Source organism: Panthera uncia, assembly GCF_023721935.1.
Source record: "Panthera uncia isolate 11264 chromosome D3 unlocalized genomic scaffold, Puncia_PCG_1.0 HiC_scaffold_8, whole genome shotgun sequence".
NCBI classification, from domain to species: Eukaryota; Metazoa; Chordata; class Mammalia; order Carnivora; family Felidae; genus Panthera; species Panthera uncia.
The window spans coordinates 26,281,672-26,301,258 of NW_026057586.1; the positions used below are offsets into that span (position 1 = coordinate 26,281,672).

At 38.5% G+C, this 19,587-nt stretch overlaps 1 protein-coding gene across 8 annotated transcripts in view; it reads left to right on the top strand.

Annotated features, from left to right (window-relative positions):
* The window catches only part of SMAD2 (SMAD family member 2), an 86,558-nt gene that overhangs the window by 54,742 nt on the left and 12,229 nt on the right, over positions 1–19,587 (top strand). For 6 of the 8 annotated variants that reach the window (XM_049620119.1, XM_049620111.1, XM_049620115.1 and 3 more), the window contains 5 exons: positions 1,664–1,738; positions 11,432–11,485; positions 12,688–12,900; positions 15,829–15,966; positions 16,164–16,308. In XM_049620119.1, coding sequence (XP_049476076.1) covers positions 1,664–1,738; positions 11,432–11,485; positions 12,688–12,900; positions 15,829–15,966; positions 16,164–16,308 — 625 coding nt within the window. Of the gene's footprint in view, positions 1–1,663; positions 1,739–11,431; positions 11,486–12,687; positions 12,901–15,828; positions 15,967–16,163; positions 16,309–17,350; positions 19,349–19,587 lie in introns of those variants that run through there. The other 2 variants (XM_049620118.1, XM_049620117.1) reach the window with 2 other exon arrangements.

Here is a 19,587-nt window from a genome sequence, read left to right on the forward strand (position 1 = left end):
GAGGACCAGCAGGGGAGGGCAGGACTGAAACAGGTCACTCGCCGGGGAAGACTTGGCCGGACATGGTTGTGTGTGGTGTGGGGGGCACATTTTAAGTCTTTGATGTGGGAATTTGTATTATTCAACAATACTAGGAAACCGAGACGTAAGCATACAGTCTTGTAAGACACCTACCCGGTAATTATTTGGAAGGCTGTTAATCAAAACGGTTAGTGGTTTTTCCTTGTGGAGATGCTTGGGTTTATTTTCCTTTCTTTCTTTGTTTAGATTTGGTTTATTTTACAAAGTAGCAAATCAAAAGTGGATCACACCTATTTGCCTCTCTGCACAATGGGGCTTTACCCAGCTCCAGCTGGCAGTGAAAGTTAAGGGTTCACTTTTTGTTCCACTTCAAAGGAAATTTTAGTATTTTCTCCAAAATGATAATAGCTGTATTATTTATTATTTTATACATAATAATGGAGAAAAGCAAAACAGGATAAAGTATTTAAAAGTTCTGTATTTCTTCCTGTTTAGACCTTTGAGACATGGATGGGTAAACTGGCAAAGCGTAGCTCTGTGTAATTTTATCAGCTTTAACCTTGAAGGTAGTGCATATTGATGTGCATTAGTCTTTTGTGTTCTTTATTGCTTGAGCATTTGAAGGTATTTTATTTTATTCTGAGAATTTCATCAGTAACACTTTTAGGGTATTGACACTTAATGAAGAGTTTGAAACTTCAGATTTGCAGTTAGCGTGTTGAAGGGAGAGCGTAAAGGGTTAAACAAAGAAGCCCTTTAACCCCCATTTTCTCCCTCTCCCTTTTGATAATTACATTATCTTGAATTGCTTAAAACTATCCAGGCATCTAAATGTTAAACTGTTGATAATCCCTTAAACTTAGTTTTCCTCCTTGAAATTATAATTGGTAAAATTATAGAAATGTATTTATCTTACACGAAGCCTATTCAGCTCTTCAGATGCCTCCTGAATGTAAACATCTTGTTCATAAAGCATCTTGGAAATGGCACATTAGAAGCTTACTTTTCTTACCTTCAGCAAGTATTTTACCTCAGGTTTGTGCAGTAGTCTGTTTGGATTTAAATTTCTGCTTCAAACACTCAGGATTTACTGGTTAGAAATCCCTGGAGAAGTATACTTTGTAGGTGAAACTCAAGCGAGACCAGGCCTGAACCATATTACCCTATTTTACCCATAGAACCTAATGTGAGCCCGTAGTACTTTGTAATCTGAAATTTCATACGTGTGGTGTGTCCTTTAATCACCTCTTAGGTGTCACCCATCGATGATGGCCATTAGTTTAAAAAAAAAAAAAATTTTAGGTACTAATGTCTTTGAAGCATACTGATTCAGTACTGAGGCATCTTTGAAGTTCTATTTTTGGCTCTTGCCCCAGAAAATATACATATGGGAATGAGCCAGATATGTAAATAATAGCTAAGAAAATATGCCTAGAGAGCTTGATCATATTACAAGTAGGCTTTAAGGATTCACCTATAAGATTTGGATCAAAACCTGAATTTTAAGCCCTTGGTACCAAATACTGCTTTTTATAATAATGTTATATAATATTCAGAGTGATTCTTTAGTTATCTTTGGTAGTAGGACAAAGGTGGTGAGATGAAATTGCAACTGTGCTTGATTTGTTCTGAACTTTTGTAGAAACGCCACCTCCTGGATATATCAGTGAGGATGGAGAAACGAGTGATCAACAGTTGAACCAAAGTATGGATACAGGTAAAACTCACCTTTCCAAATTCCTCAACAATGAGATAATATGTTTTTGTCCTGTTTGGAATCCACAAGAAATATTTACAGCTCTTTTTTTTTTTTTTTTTTAATGTTTACTTTTGAGAGAGAAACAGCACAGGTGGGGGAGGGGCAGAGAAAAAGGGAGACACAGAATTTGAAGCAGGCTTCAGGCTCTGAGCCATCAGGACAGAGCCCGATGAGGGGCTTGAACTCATGAATAGTGAGATCCCAACCTGAGCCGAAGTTGGATGCTTAACCAACTGAGCCACCCAGGTGCCCCTTATTTATAACTCTTAACTTTAGAGAAGTTGGGCTATGCATCAAAAAAAGAACCTTCTATATTGATATAATCATATTTGAACCATTGAAGGGAGGGCCCTCTTGTCAATGAAAAATTAACACATGCTGCTGTGCAGAATAATTGTTACCGGTTTCTCTCCTTAGATTAAATGAAAATTTAGAAACCCTCAAATACTTTTCTTTTTAAGTATTCTGTACTTCTGTTTAAAGTTTTAGTTACCCGATGAAAAAACGTGTTTGTGATGAAAAACCATAATGAACCCAGTAACAGATTTTCTGAGGAATTTGCAGATGGGGGATGAGGATCAGCTTTTCAGTACTCCATTTTTTTTTCTAAAGTTTTTAAAATGTTTATTTTTGAGAGTGAGCGAGCATGAGTGGGGGAGGGGCAGAGCGAGGGAGACAGAATCCGAAGCAGGCTCCAAGGTCTGAGCTGTCAGCACAGAGCCCGAAGTGGGGCACAAACTCATGAACTGTGAGACTGTGACCTGAGCCGAAGTTGGACACTTACCCGACTGAGCCACCCAGGTGCCCCATTGTGCTCCTTTAACTTAATAGTGAGTTCTGAATGATAGTAGGTTGTTTACACAAAACACCTTGTACCTGACCAGATTCAGTTAATTCTTAATTTTTAGCTCTCCGCTCCAGATGCAGTGGAGAAAAAGTTTCAGCATGTAATAAATATTACATGTCAAAGCCTTAAAACAGTTCTTCTGCAATAAAATGTATAATCCATCAGAACTAATTAGGTTGCCGGTGAGGTAGTTGTGGTGACATGGGAATTGTCTGATTTCCTCTGTTTCTCCCTGTCTGCAGTCTTAAGGATTGGATACTTTAGTATCACAGCCTGTCAAATTACACCATCAGTTTTTCTACACAGTTTATACTAAAGCATTCTGTAGTTATGATAATCTAAGTTATTTTTACATGAATTAGCATTGACGGGAGTGGGGGGCTGGGGACTGGCTTTCACAATGATTCTGTTGTTCACATCTTTCCATTATTTAGACTCCCAGATGAAGAAGCTTCTCCTGTAGCAGATCATACTTGTAACTGTTCAGAGTAGTAGATAACCAAGAAATGTAGATAATCTAATGACCACTGGAAAGAACAGTGCATCTTAATGCACACTGTCTTACTGCACACGTTATTTGGCTTTCCAAATACATCTTCCTGTCACGCCTGTATGCCAAAGATCTGTATTCTTAAACCGGTCGTGTTCCTTTTTGCCCCATGATGGACAACTGCCACTGTGACATTTAAAAGTGAATGCCAGGAAAAGGTGCTCAACATCATTAGTCATCAGGGACATGCAAATCAACAGCACGGTGCCATACCACTTCACACCATTACATTGGCTAAATCAGAAAGAGACGATAACAAGTGTTGGTGGGGATTCGGACAAGTCGGGAGTCTTCATTTGTTGCTGGTGAGAATGTAAAGTGGTTTGGTTGCTTGGGAAAAGTTTGTTGTTCTTTAAAAAGTTAAATATAGAATAACAATATGACCCAGCAATTTCACTCCTAGGTATATACCCAAGAAAATTGAAAACACGTCCACACTAAACTTGTGCACAAATGTTCACTTAGGTATTACCCATAGTAGTGCAAAAGTGGAGGCCACCCAATTGTCCATCAAATGATGAATGGATAAATTAAATGAGGTGTGTCTGTATGGTGAAATATTATTCAACCGTATAAAAGAATGATGTACTGATCCATGGTACAACGAAGATGAACCTTGGAAGCGTTACATTAAGTGAAAGAAGCCAGACACAGAAGGTCACAAGGATTCCAGTGAGTGCATGAATCCCTATTTGATCATAGGGCTGACACAGGGGAGGAGCCATGAGGTGCAGATAATCATTGGTAATGATAAAGGTCCAGTTTGAGAAGGAGAGAAGAAGTGAAATCAACTACAACGGATTCAGTGTTTCGGGGTCTTGCTTTGAACCGAGGCTAATATTTCTAATTCCGTTACAGTGGGGAGATGGTACTTTTTCCAAATGATACGTGTAAGTTATTTCTCGTAATGACGGTGTACATACTTGATTCATGAGGTGTTAAAAGTTGGTTCAGCCACCAGGCTTCTACCCACTATCTACTCCTCTCTCAGCACTGTAGTGAGTTCTGACTGACGCAGGACCCCAATTTAGAGCAAAATTGAACTCTCTTTAAACTCTGGTTTTTTAGAATTGTGGGAGTTTTCTAGATACTTCCTAGATTTCTAACTTAATTCTGTTACGGCCCAAAAGAACATGCACGATTTCAGTCTTTGGAAATTTACTAAAATTGTTTTATGCCACAGCGTGGCTTATTTGTAGAGATAAGAGTTTCATGTATAATTGAAAAGAAGGTCTGTTCTGCACATGTGATGTTCTCTACGTCATTTAGGGCATGCTCGGTGGTGGTGTTTAGATCTTCCTAATCCCCTCTCATTTTTCTCTACTTGTACTGTCAGTAATGGAGAGGAGCATTAATGTCTCCAACTCAGATATTGGATTTGCCCTTCTCTGCCTGTAGGCCTGTCAGTTTTTGCTTCATGTATTTTGAATCTCAGTCATTGACAGGTGCACATTTAAAATTATTATGTAATTCTGATGAATTTGGCCCTCATTATAAAACGTGTCTCCTGTTAACATCACCATTTCTTATTTATTTCATTGGTTGTATGGTAGATTTTTCATCCTTTGAGTTTGTTTGTATCGTTGTGTTTAAAATGTGTCCCTTGTGGACAGCATTGTATGCCCTACTCTGTCAGTCTTCGTCTTTTACTTGGAATATTTAGTCTCTTTTTATTTCATGTAATTATTGCTGTCATTGGGTTTGGGTTACCAGTTTGCTGTTTCTTTTCTATTTGTTCCATCTGTTTTTTGTTCCTCTGTTTATAATTTGCCTGCCTTCTTTCAAATTCATCAAACATATTTATGTTTGAATCCATTCTATTCACTCTCTTGACTTGTTAACAGTAGCACTTAGTAGTATTCTCTCAGTGTTCTAGCGATTACAGTGCCAGTTGGGTCACCTTCTCCTTAGATTGTTAAGTTGTAATACTTTACAGCTTCCTGTGCAGTGTAAGCATTTTACAACACTAATTCCATTCACCTACCTCTGTTATTTGTGCTTCTGTCGTCCTTTATTTTACTTACACGTGTGTATAATCCCCGAAGGGTGTTATTTTTGCTTTAGACTTTGAGGTGGTGGTTTCTTTAAAGGGTTAAAAAGTAACTTTAAAGGGTTAAAAAGTAACTTTTTGTGTTTACCTACATATTTGCCATCTCTGCCCGCCCTTCCATTTCCCCGGACACTTGTCCAGTCGTTTTGGTGCCATTTGTTGAAGAGACATTTCTTTCTCCTGTTGATTCACCTTGGCACCTTTGTTGGGAGTCAAGTGGTGTATAAGAGGGTCTAACTTTTGGTCTGCCGTTAAGCCAATTCAGTGAATTCATTTCAGGTCATCTATTTTTCAGTTTTACAGTTTCCAGTTGAAAGTCTTCATCTGGTAATTCCAGTATCTGCTTCACATGTAGGTCTGCTTCTGTTGTCTTTTATCTTTTCATTAAGGGTCAGTCTTTCCTGCTACCTTGTATGTCTCATGTGTTCTTTTAATTGGATGCTGAAATAATATGAGAGAGTCCCGTAGATCACATTCTCCCTTGGAAAGCATTCCCCTTTTCTCTCTCTGGTTGCTAAGTTGAGGAGCTGATCTCTTCCACACGATTAGGAGTTGAGTTGGATGCATGATGATTTAATGTTTTAATCAAATCAGATCACCACAGGCTTGAAAGTAGGGGCAGCCTCCTCCCTCGGCAGGTTTTCAGTTAGGAGTGTGGCAAGACTGCAGGACCTCTCGCTACTTTCCAGCCCCGCCCACAACTCCCCCTGCTACCCTGTCCTCAGCCAAAGACCTGTGGGTTAACACTGACTGGCGAAGAGGACTACGTCCGTGCTTGGGCTTTCAGATTCCATTTGCCTGTGCGTGGCCATTAAAATGTTACTTGGTTTTTCCTTTGGCAAGCCCAGTCCTGTGTGTGTCTGTGTCCCGACTTGGCGGGTGCTCTCAGTGATGAAAATGGTTCCTACTCTCTGCTTACATAGGAAGACTTCATCTGCCTCTGTAAACTAGTTCACTTAGGCTTCATAAATAGATCTCCAGCTTTTTGGTAGCTCTAAAGAAAAATATAATTTTTTGTGTGTTTTCAGTATTTTCTTCTGGTTAATTTAGGATCCAGGGTTTTTCTCCATCTTCTACATTCTAATTATAAGGGAAACCCTGTAGAAGTTATTAATAAAACAAAAGAAAAGCACCTTTATTCTCATCATAAACAGAATTCATTCTCATTGAAAATTTGAAAATGCATATAACATAATAAAGAAGCACATTTTTGAGCTGGAATTGACATATTACAAGTGTCTTTTTTTCTTTTTTTGCCTTATCTAATGTCTCTACCATTTCGTGTCAAATACAGGAGAATATTTTACAGATGAACTTATGCTGCAACATTTGGAATTCTGCAAGTGGGTGTTCATTATAAAAAATTAAAGATAGGTTAAAAAAAGAAAATACAGACATTCCATGTAATTTACATCATCCAGCAATAATTATTCTCTTAATTTTAAAAGGTTCAGTGTTTACAGAGAATAAAAATAAAACAACATTGCAGTGAACGTCATAGAAAAAGAGCTAAAAAGTGAGAGAAATATGCACCTAGGATGTCAGATTCTAGACACCTCATTCTTGACTGCTGCACTAGACTTCTCTGGGCTGGTTTCATGACATAGGGAGAAATGAGATTAATGGCTGAGCTACGACTTGCTTGGTAATGAGGTGTAGAGCTAAGGTTGAAGGAGTTACCCCAACATGATTCCCAGTTTCCTGAAAGGTTTGTGAAAGTGATTGGTCTGTATTCAGTAAATTAGGTCCTTTTACAGCTTGCTTTTCAGCAGGTGTGGTATAAAAACAAAAAAGTAGATAATTTTAGTTCTTCAGGGTTTTCACTGTAATATAAAAGCAAAGACATTCAAGTGAAATGGCCTTAAGACCTTTAACTGTCCTTTTGTATATGCCGTTTGAAAGAATAATTCTATTTTTGTTGTTTCATTTGAGATCTGTTCATTTATGGTTGACTAATACACTTGAACTTACTAATGTATCTTCAGCCGTTAATTTTGCTCAAGAAATCCAAACTAATACTCCTCCAAAGAAATTGCAAGATAACCCTGAACATGTAATTCATCTCATACCAAATGAATTCCATTTGGAGCAAACACTTAAATGTTAAAGATGAAACCCTCTAAGTTTTAGTACGTGACACTGAGGAATTTCCTAAATAATCTGAACGAGAAATACACAAGGTTTAAAACCATCAGAGACAATGTCGACAAGTTTAAATAAATAAATAAATAAATAAAATTTAAAATGTTACTACCACACACCTATGAGAATGGCCAGAATCCAGACACTGGTGACGCCAAACGCTGGTGACAGTGTGGAGCACCAGGGACTCTCATTCACGGCTGGTGGGAATGCAAAATGGGACAGCCCCTTTGGAAGACACATTGTGGCAGCCTCTTACAAAGCTAAACATACTCTTACCTTATGATCCAGCAGTCCCGCTCCATGGTGTTTCCCAAAAGAGTTCAAAATGTATGGACACACAGAAACATGCATATGGATGTGTATAGCAGCTTTATTCACAATTGCCGGAACTTGGAAACAACTACGAGGTTCTTCAGTAGGCGAATGGATAAACGGACTGGTACGTCCAGAGAAAGGAGTATTACACAGCGCTAAAAAGTAATGGGCTACCAAGTCATGAAAAGACGTAGAGGAACCTTAAATTCGCAATGCAAGTGAAAGAACCCAAAGTGTAAAGGCTACATACTTTATGATTGCAACTCCATGACGTTCTGGAAAAGGGAGAACTGTAGAGACAAGAAAAAGATAGGTGATATCTAAGGGGCTCGTGGGGAAGAAGAGATGAATAGACAGAGCCCAGGGGATTTTTATTTTTTAGGATATTACATGGTGACTATATGTTATATTCTTGTTAAAACCCATAGAATGTACAACTCCAACAATGAAGCCCTAGTGTAAACTGTGGGCTTTGGGTGATAACGGTGTGTCGGTGTCATTTCCTGGATGGCAACAAGTGAGCCATTGTGCGAGGTACTCGTTGCAGAGGAGTTTGTCCGTGTGTGTGTACCTGGGTATATGGGAGTTCTTTGTACTTTCATTGTACTCACTTTTGCTGTGAGCCTACTGCTCTAAAAAAGTAATGTCTGATTTAAAAAATTAATGTTACCTTGCAAGCTATGTCAAAAGAAACCAGAAATGTGGGGAAATAGTTGCAAATGAATGGCCAGTCTTAATAACTGATTTCAAAGTTCACTTATTTTTTCTAAAGTTTATTTACTTAGAGCGCATGCACATGGGGGCTGGGGGAGTACAGAGAGAGAGGGAGAGAGAGAATCCCAAGCAGGCTCCTCTCTGTGCAGAGCCCGACGCAGGGCTTGATCGCACAGATTGGGAAATTATGATCTGAACCCAAATCAAGAGTCGGATGCTTAAGCCGACTGAGCCACCTGGGTGCCCCTGATTTTGAAATTTAAAACCACTTACAAATCAAGAAGAAACAGATGGTAGGTAATAGGAAAATGGACAAAAGTACACGAACGTGCTATTTGTAACAAAAATGAAACAAGAAAATAGAGTAGCCTCTTTAACCCTATCAAGTAGGCAGGTGTCAGAAGGTAGAGGCACAGAATGAAGATACTCTGGCTCGTAATTTGTGGGGCCAGTCGTTTGGGGAGGTACTTTGGCACTTGTAAAAATGTAATCCGCGTTCTTTTTGATCTAAAATTTCCTCATTGAAAAATGTATCCTACAACTACAGGCAAACTTGTATGCAGAGATACACAAGTATTCCTCTAGATGCTTCGGCTTCCAGTACTACTAGGAACCACTGCCTGAATACTGAAGATTCTTACTCTCGTTACTGGAAGTCGCAGACTTCAGTAGCAGTGTGAATATATGAGTAGCTAATCGGCTAATTATCCGTTAATCTGCATCTTTAAAAAAAGTTTCTAATAAATCGTTAGCTTATGTTAACATTTACACATTTTACGAGTGTTTACAGTGAGCCATTCTTTCTAGATCTGGTCGCTTTTGATAAGTGACAAGTAGTTAATAGAGGAATCAATAGCTGAAAGATAAGAATACTTGGGCAGTTTCTTCCATTTCTCATGGTAGCTTTGTTTATTTTATACCAGCTTCAGGAAACGGTGAGTTTTAGTTCATTGTTCTAAATATATTTTGACCTTTCTTAGTTGGACCTGTTGTGACTTGCCAGCAGATTTTTCAAACTGAAGAACAAAAAAAGAACTCAGGAACTTAATTTTTTGTTTGGGAAGATGGTTCTGTCTTCAGAAAAATAATTGTCACCTGTTCTCTATTTTTGGTTCATCGGTTTCTTTGGGGGTTGCCATCTCACCTGTTGCTGCCTGGTATTTTGTCCTGGTTATAATGGCGTGGGGGAGGGGAGACCTGCGCGAGGCTGGGGTCTTCCCTGTCTTATTCTGCATCTGCACTGTTGCTGTGTTGCTTGAAGTGTGGGGGCTGTGGGTCGTGCTTTTTAGCATAACTTTCCCCAAACGTGAAGAGAAGATGACCAGAAAACACAACATATTCTGTAATTGTAAGATTGCTTAACAGCGTTTACGACAAATGCGCTTTAAAATGTAATTGCATGGAATTGGGTCAAGTAGTCTCTGAAAGATTCTGGTTTTTTTCTTCTGTGTTTGTGTATTTTATGTATCTGTGCCCCCTCTCCTTATTGCCTTGATTAGGTTTAACCTGTTTGCCTAAAACAGGAAGAAATGGATAATTTTCTAAGAAAATGTAATTTACCAAAACTGACTCAAGAAAATAGAGCTATCTTAACTGAACTTTCATGGAAGGAAAAGAGAAATGTCTTAGGGTAAACCCTAGAAAATTGTTAGCTACAGACAATTTTACACAGGCATTCTTTCAAACTATTAAAAATGCTTTATTACAATGCTATGTAAACTGTTACAGAGCTTAAAAAAGACATAAAGCTTCTAGATTGTCTCCATGAGGCAGTATAACATTGCAGTTAGAATGTAAATCCGCAGACCAGTATTGTTTGAGATTATTGATGCAAAAATGCTAAATAAGGAATTTTATCTCTCATCCCCAAATCAGCGTCCTACTTAATGGGAAAATATTAGAAGTATCCCCTGAAGGTTAAGAGTAAGTCAGGAATATCCAACTGTCACAACTGTTTTATCGAAGTGTGACATATCCCAAAATGATTCACGAATTAAAACACATGATCGTTTTTAAAAATTCTGCTTAATCAAAATTAGGAAGAGTCAGTCTTAAGACAGATGACCAAATATTTACAAGCCATATCATAAAAGGACTGATATCCCTAGTACATAAAGACCCTTTTATAAATCAGTGAGGGTGATCAACACCACTGTAGAAACATGAGCAAAAGAAGAGACTGTTCACAGAAAGGAAATGCAATATAAAAAAGTTTAATAAAGCTGTTCCATGTCACTTATGAGAGAAATACAAATTAGAACTCTACTTGTTAAAACCATGTTTTCACCTGTCGGTGATAACACATCAGCGTCCTCTTCACCATTTATGTTGCCACCGGAATGTAAACTGGTACCACCTCTATAGATGACAGTTTTGGCAAAATCTATCAAAATTATGGATGTATAACCCTTTGACCTGGCAGTTTCTCTTAAGAGAATGATATGATTGGAAGTATGCAAGATGTACAAGATTAGTCATTGCAATCTTGGCTCATAAATCAGAAGATCGAAAATAGTCTGAGTATCCGTCAATATGGGATCATAATACACCAATAATGTAAGATTATGCAGCTTATGTTGAGAGAGAGAGAGAAGGAGGAAGGGAGAGCAATAAATAAGGAAACATCAACATCCTTGATAAAGTTTGGTAGTGAGAAAGCAAAGTTCAGAATGGTTACCATTTGTGAATAAAAATCAGGGTGGAAGGGCACAAAACAGTATATATTTGCTTGTGTGGCTCATAGACTGTTTCTGGAAAGGTACACAAGGAACTGGCAACACTGGATGTCTTTGGGAAGGAGAACTGGGTGGCTAGAAGCTAGGGCTGTTCATACGCTTGTACCTTTTATATATTGAAGCCTCCAAAATTAAATTCACATATTGCAGTTGCCTATTTTGAATTGTTAGGATGTAAACTATCTGTATTATTTGTGATAGTTACAACCAGATGCAACCAGTTTTAACAATTATTTGGTCAGAAGTTCTGGAAGTACTTGCAGATCTGTTACAAAATTGACTCCTTTTGTTTCAGGATCTCCAGCAGAACTGTCTCCTACTACTCTTTCCCCTGTTAATCATAGTTTGGGTAAGTGGCAAATACTTCCTCTCCCCCCCACCCTCCCCCCCCCCCACCTTTTATAATATATCCGTTAATCAGATGTCTTCTCTGAAAATTATTTTTCGTATACATGAGAAACAGATCTCAATGGATAATCAAATGATTGTTCAAATTAGTGCTTTTTAAAAATGATAATTTGCCTTAATACTATTAAAACTCAGTACTATTAAAACCTCAATACTATTAAAACTTTTAATACTATTAAAACAGTATCAAACCGAATAAATCTTTCTATCCATGGAAATCATATTCTTTATGGAAAGTTTTATGATATATTATGACTAGATTTATATGGGTATGTTTATTTTATGATATTTTGTAATAGCAATTACTAATATAAAAAGGTGTGTGTCTGTATATATACACAGACACACAGTCACAAATATGCATGGGGTATGGAAGATTGTGTGTGTGTGTACATTGTGTAGTTTATCCTTGGCCTTCGTTTTACCTCAGTATTTCCCAATTTCTCTGCAGTTTCTACACATTAGGAGTTTATTCTACAAAATGTTCATGATACTCCTTGGGTCTTTTAATCAAAATTACAGACGTTAAATTCATGTGGTCCATGAAATATGTAGATGCTTTTGATTCTATATTCTGTTTCTACTTACATGCCTTTTGTGTTTTATTACTTTCTGTTTCTTGTATATGCATGGGTTTTCTATTTGTGTAACTAGGGTAACTCACCGAGAATCTCATGTTAAAATAGACAATGTCAAAAATACGTCGTATTTTGTGTTCCATGATTATGATAGAATTTTTCTTCTTGTGGCGTTTGACTCAGTCCTTGCTCCAGCTTTATTCCACTTTATCCTACGAAAAATTAGTTTTATTATGTAAGTTGATTTACTTTACCCGCGATGGTTTTATATTTGAACAGGAACTAGGATAAAACTACTAGTAGAACATGACCCCCAGAAAGTCTAAAAAAGATGTTTGAAGATTAGATGACCGAATGAGATGGGGGAAATTTGAAACATTGAAAATCTGGTATGATCTAATGGAGACTGGAGTCTGTGGTGTAGATGTTAAGTCTGCTTCCTGAGCTGCAGCCAGTTTAGGCTGGCATAGAGCACATACAGATATCTGATGATATTCAATCTTTTCTTGGCTTGAACTGTTCACACAACATTTCTTGCTTTTATGGGTTTGGTTTTTTTCCCCAGATTTGCAGCCAGTTACTTACTCAGAACCTGCATTTTGGTGTTCAATAGCATATTATGAATTAAACCAGAGGGTTGGAGAGACCTTCCACGCATCACAGCCCTCACTCACTGTAGACGGTTTCACAGATCCATCCAATTCAGAGAGGTTCTGCCTAGGGTTGCTCTCCAACGTCAACCGAAATGCCACCGTAGAAATGACAAGAAGACATATAGGTATGTGTTTTTACCTTCTGTCAAGAACCAGTGCCGTATACTCATAATGTGAGCATCGTGCAGTTTGCCACAGCAGAAGATTGTGTGCAGAAACGCCTGCCTTGTCTCTTGTCAGTGTGAGTGCACAGCTTCGCTGCTTTAATAGATCCGCAGACTCTGACCTTCGGCTTCTCTTTATTTGGCACCCTTGGTTCCGGGAAGTCCTTCAATAAATGCATGTTAAAATTACTTTGCTGCACCTCCACCAGCCATAAAGGTGTCCTGTTCAGATTTTCGAATTACAATTTTAACAAACCATGACTTTTTTCCAGTCCCCTAGTGTTTCCCCCTTCAGGGAATTAATATACTAAATAATTAAATCTGCTCACCCTTAATCTAAAACAAGATACTTTATTTTATTATTAAAAAATTTTTTTAGTGTTTATTTTTGAAAGACAGAGTGCGAGTGGGGGTGGGGGAGGGAAGAGAGAGAGGGAGACACAGAAACCAAAGCAGGTTCCAGGCTCTGAGCTGTCAGCACAGAGCCCGATGCGGGGCTCGAACCCATGAACCTTGAAATCATGACCTGAGCTGAAGTTGGACACTCAACCGACTGAGCCACCCAGGTGCCCCCGAAGCAGGATATTATAAATAAGAACTACTGTTTAATACATAGGTCAAAAAATAGTTCAGAGGCTCTCAAAATGTGGTAGTCCCGGACACCCTTTCAGCAACTTCGTGAGGTCAAAACTTCTTTCATAATGGTACTAAGATGCTATTTGCCTTTTTTTCACTCTCATTCACTCATGAATGTACAGTGAAATATTCCAGAAGCTACAAGGCATGTGATTTTGCAAGAGATTACATGTAGAATCTGATAAGAATCCAACTTTCTTCTCTTAAGCCAGACATTAGAGAGATTTGCAAAAATGTAAAACATTGCTGTTCTCACTAATTGGGGGGGGGGGGTGGCGGGGAGAGGAAATAGTTATTTTTCATAAACATGTTATTTATATTAGTATTTAATAGATGTATTATTTAGAACTTTAAATGAATTATAAATTTTTCTGAATCTCAGTTTTAATATCTAATGTGCTAAGTTTCCATAGATGCAATCCACATAAACAGCAACTCTTTGAGTCCCCAGTATTTTTTTTGGCAATGAGGTAGAAAAAGTTTGACTAATATAACTGAACATAGTTCTCATTTCCTTAAAGTAACCTCTTTTAACAATAGTTTGCTTCAGTTTCTAATGAATTAACTCTGACCTTTTGTGAGAAATAATGCTGGTCACTAAAGAGCGAGTATCATTCTGCAAACGTGCTGTAACTTAAAGAGGTCTGTTAATGTTGCTTTGTGTGGAATTTCCCAAATCTTGCTTGATGTATAAATTTTGTGTAATCTTAGGTGTCTTGTGGGTAAGGAAGGCTTCTGACTACCCACCCTACGTTAACTAAAATAATTCTGGTTTTGCCTGTGTTTTAGTTGGGGTTCTGCATAAAAATTCAACAGGTTTCCTCTACTGTATTTCCTTCTCTACATAATTTTAGGTTGCCGCAATTATTGGATCTTTTTACTTTCAATTTCTAACTTATTGGGTGGTTTTGATGAGAGGCTATAGCTTGGAAAATCTCTGCTTTTTGGATTTAATCTTTTCCTGATGGTCAAGTGTACGTCTTGTTGTTTTACAAATATTCTGTGGTCACAAGAGCAGGGCATCAGGTTCTGTGTTTATGTATTAAATGTTTTCTTAGTTTTCATTTGCTGTGTAACATGTTACCACACGCTTGCCAGCCTGAAACAACACGGATTTATGATCTCGCAGTGTCTGCAGGTCAGGAGTCCAGGCATGGGTTAGGAGTCTCCTCAGGATCTTACGAGGGGAAATCATGGCATTGACTTTGTCGTGTCCTCCTCTGGAGCTTGGAGGGCCTCTTCCAAGCTCACATGATTGTCACAGGGTTCACTTCCTTCAAGTTACAGCAGCGAGGTCTTCATTTCCTGCAGACTGACAGCTAGAAGCTGTTCTCAGCAAGTGGGCGTCCCCTCCTCCATTCCTTGCCTCGCGGGCCCTCTGTCTTCACGGTCAGCAGCCGAGAATCTCTGGTGTTGAACCCTCTCGCTCACACTTTGAATCACTTTCACCAGGGACAGCCCCGTCCTTTTTAAGGGCTGGCACCTGATTAAGTCAGGCCTGCCAAAAGAGGACCTCCCTTTCTTGAGGTCAGCAGATTTGAGACCTTAATTACATCCGAGAAATTCCTTAACGGCAGCACCTAGATTCGTGTTTGACTGAATAATAGAAAAGATGTCTGCACACCAGGAGTGAGAATCTTAGGTGCTGTCTGAGATCTCTACCTTTCACAGTTGGTTTTTTAAATCCTTCTGTCTCTGATATTTTGTGTGTATTTGTCCGATTCTGAAAAAAGTATATTAAAATCTTCCAGCATAATTTTTTCTCCCCTAGTTCTGCTTATCTACCTAGGGATTTGGTGGTCACCTTAATATAATTGTAAAAATGGCAAATGACACTAACTTCTTGATGATTTTATTCACTTTTTTCTTAACCTTAGTGGCATCTTTAAGGAAATACCGTCTATTATGACGAAGGCGTATTTATCCAGTTAATTCCTTTAGACTTAACTCCATTTATTTTACGTGTTTTAAAATAATATATAATTTGTATGGAATTCTTTACATGTACTTTTTTACATCGTTTACGTACTTTTGACAAGCGTGTATTTTTTCAAATCAATAAAATCATTGTTAAAAAATACTTGGAAAAATACAGAGTGGTATGTTTCAATGTTAGACCTCAGAAAAGCATTGCTATGGAAAAGGTTATCAAAATACCTTCTATCATTTTAATCCTCCTCCAAGAAGACTCTCCCAAAGTCATACTGAAACAGGAGATGTTATGAAACTAATCCCATATGTATTTTGTTTTAGGAAGAGGAGTACGCTTATATTACATAGGTGGAGAAGTTTTTGCAGAGTGCCTAAGCGATAGTGCAATCTTTGTGCAGAGCCCCAACTGTAATCAGAGATACGGCTGGCACCCGGCAACAGTGTGTAAAATCCCACCAGGTATGGATGCGTCTGTGTCAGCAGACCTGTTGTGTCAGCTCGCTGAGCTTCTCTAGTTGCTAGTAATTTTAGGAATCAGGAGATGATTGGCGTCCTTGCATTTTAAGATCTGTAGCCCCTTTAAAATTATTTTCTTGATCATGATATTCTTTTCACACAGTATTTTTTTTTTTTTTTTTTACTTTTTTCAATCGTAGGCTGTAATCTGAAGATCTTCAACAACCAGGAATTTGCTGCTCTTCTGGCTCAGTCTGTCAATCAGGGTTTTGAAGCCGTGTATCAACTAACTAGAATGTGCACCATAAGAATGAGTTTTGTGAAAGGGTGGGGAGCAGAATACCGGTATGAAATACATATTCAGTTCTTCAGTTTCCACAATGTTTGATTCTTTTCTCCCCCATTCTTTGTGTCTTCTGGAGTTCACACGGATCTATTTTCCTTAAGGTTATGGAGTCAGCAGAGCATATGCAAAATCACAAAAGGGAGTTGGAGGTCTCTACGTTCAAAACTACTGCCAGTTCCTATGCTGGCAGTGTAGAAGACAGAATTAGAACCTGTGCAGACATGCGCTGTAACGTAATGCAGGGTGTTAAATACCATAAAAGGGGTATATTTGAAGGCTATGTCAGTACATGGAAGGAGAGGCGCTTTCACTGAGGCTCTGGGAAGGCTTCTTCTGATAGAGATGCCACATGGTCTGGATTCGGAAAGATGCGTAGGATTTCAGTTAGGGGTTGAAGGGTTGGGCCACAGTGATCCTGGCAACAGAATCCAGTTCCGTGTCAACTGGCGTATGGAAGGTAAAGGAGAAGGCGGCTGGACAGACAAGTTGACCAGTTGAATATAAGGTTAAGAGGTAGAACTTTATTCAGTAATAGAAGGGGGTACTTGTTAGGGGCCAGGCACTGTGCTGTGTTTTTTGTTTTTGTTTTTGTTTTTTAATTTTATTTATTTGTTTATTTATTATATGATTTATTGTCAGGTTAGCTAACACCTAGTGTATACGGTGTGCTCTTAGCTTCAGGAGTAGATTCCCGTGATTCATCACTTACTTTATAAAACACCCAGTGCTCATCCCAACAAATGCCCTCCTCGATGCCCATCTCCACACACACCCGTTCCCTGACCCCCGCCACTCCCTTGATCCTCAGTTTGTTCTCTGTATTTAAATGTCTCTTATGGTTTGGCTCCCTCCCTGTTTGGAACTATATATTTATATTTATATTTATATTTATATTTATATTTATATTTATATAAATATTTTTCCCCTTCCCCATGGTCTTGTCCTCTGTTTTAAATAATGCAATATCTCACTCATTTCAGCATGGCTAAGAATTAACTGTTTCTGTTCCCTTTTTTTTTTTTTTTTTTTTTTTTTAATAAGGTTGCAAAAAGTGGTTCAAACGAATGCTTATTTGGAAACAGGCTTAGAAAAGATTTGATGATTTGCCCAGGGATGCACTGTAAGTGGCGGAGACGGGGGACCTGACGAAAGCTCTCCTTGACTTTTAGCCCCCTCTCCGAGGGTAGTAGTAACAGTCACGTAATTGTGTTTTACAAAGGCTAATGTGTCAGCAGGGGATAAGATAGATTAAGTTATTACCAAATTAAACAGTGGATTGAATTCCACATCAGAGAAAGCAAAGACTTCCTCAGCATAGTTAAGGCTAGAATTTTAAGTAAAATACTTAGCCTTTCTGCCGCTCATACTCCTCACTCTCTGAATGCCTGCGTATGAAAATACTCATATAGTGTAGTAATAGTATTCCTGTTTCGTCCAGTAGTTTGGGCCCTTCTTCAGAATGTATTTCATTTCATTTGGACCTGATTCTGTGTCTTGAACAAATTTTGGGAGGTGTGTGCCTCTTGGGATCATGAGACTTGAGGTCGGCTGGTCAAATGCTTTTGTAAGAAATATATAGTGTGTTATATGTTTATATCCTAGAATGAAGACTTGTCATTATTTTGTCCAAGTTCTATTGGTAGAATAACTAATTTTGTGACTTTTCTCCTGTTTTAATCATTTCCCTTTTGACATATGATGCCTTTAAAGAATGCCGAGTTCCTTTTTGCCTTGGACTTAAATTGACCTGAGTTGATATTAAAATTTAAATTTAAATGGTTACTATCTGATACCAGGCTTTTAGGTCACACATTTTTTTCTTCAAAAGATTAGAATATTACAGAACATGGGAGCAGAAATTTAGCAGAATTCAATGTGAACTGTAGAGCTCAGGGAGAATTCCACATATGTCTGTAGGTCTCCTGCTAACCACAGCTTTAATTGGTGGAGAGAGGTACTGCCCTTCATGCATGGCGGACTCTGCCGTTCATTAACTCAGAGAGAATTTAAAATCTGTAATTATGAGAAGCAGTAACACACAGTATGTTTTTATTTGCGTAAAGTCCGATAGATTACCTTGGGTAATAAAGTAGTTTCCTTTAACATTTCCTTTAACAATAATGTCAAATACTCCTATCTGTGAACTATTGGCAGTTACCAGGAACCTTTTATCCTTATTGACGGTGGAGCTGAGGAGGTAGAGCTAATGGTTACATTTCTAAAACTACCTTTCAGTTTCTTAAAATGCCAGCATGTTTGCCAACATTAAAAAAAAAAAAAAAAATCAGGAATTATCGTGAACAGGAAATACAGATGTGCAAAGAATTGATACTTAATTGAGAAATATACCTGAGTTCAGTGGATTGATACTGAAGTGAGTAAATAGGGGGATAAAGAAGTTCTCGGGTGCATTTCTGTGCCCACATACGTATAGTGACAACCTTCTTAAACCTACTTACTTCCCATTCAGTGACCCGGATTAAGAATTATTCCCTAAGGTTAAACTAATCTAGTAGTGAATGATCTGATTCAAAACAAACTGAGAAATACCTAGAAGTCCACAAATGACGGGATCAAAATTAAAAGGGATCCTGGCAAAATCCTGCAGAATGCCTGATCTGAGGGAGAGATAGAAGGCAGGGGAAACTTTATGTGAAGAACAACAGAGAACAGAGGGGAAAATGAAGAAGGGTCAGTCTTGCCTCTGCCTCATGGATAACGTGAGTGAACTTGTGAAATGTGCCAGTGCAGTTTTAGGCTGCATCGACCAAAATGTAGTATCTAAGTCAAAATAAGACACTGAGTCTGTGCAGATCAGATTTGAGACTGTTGTATTGTGTTCCGTGTGTCATGTTTTAGGAATGATCACATATCAGCATGTCTTAGTGTACGTCTCAGACCCTGAGACAAGGATTCAAATGCAAGGAGTTTATTCAGGAAATGGAGGAAACACTGGTAAGGAAGGAGGAAGTAGGGAAGTGAGGTAGGGGAGGGAAGGCGGCCAATACCATTATTAAGCCATCTACTATATTGGGTGGGTCATTAGAGCTTTTTCCGCCAGGGAAACTTGGGAAATAGTAACGAACGTACAGAATTATCTGACCCAGAAGGAAAGGAAACTGGACATTTAAATGCCAACCCCCCTGTCATTGGTTGAGGGCTGCTCCAGGGAGGTTAGCTTCCTAGCACTTGCGGTCTGATACACGTGTGGCCAGAGCAGAGAAGTTCTCAGGCACCGAAATTCAGATACATGCAATTGGAAGTTGGCTAGAGAACAC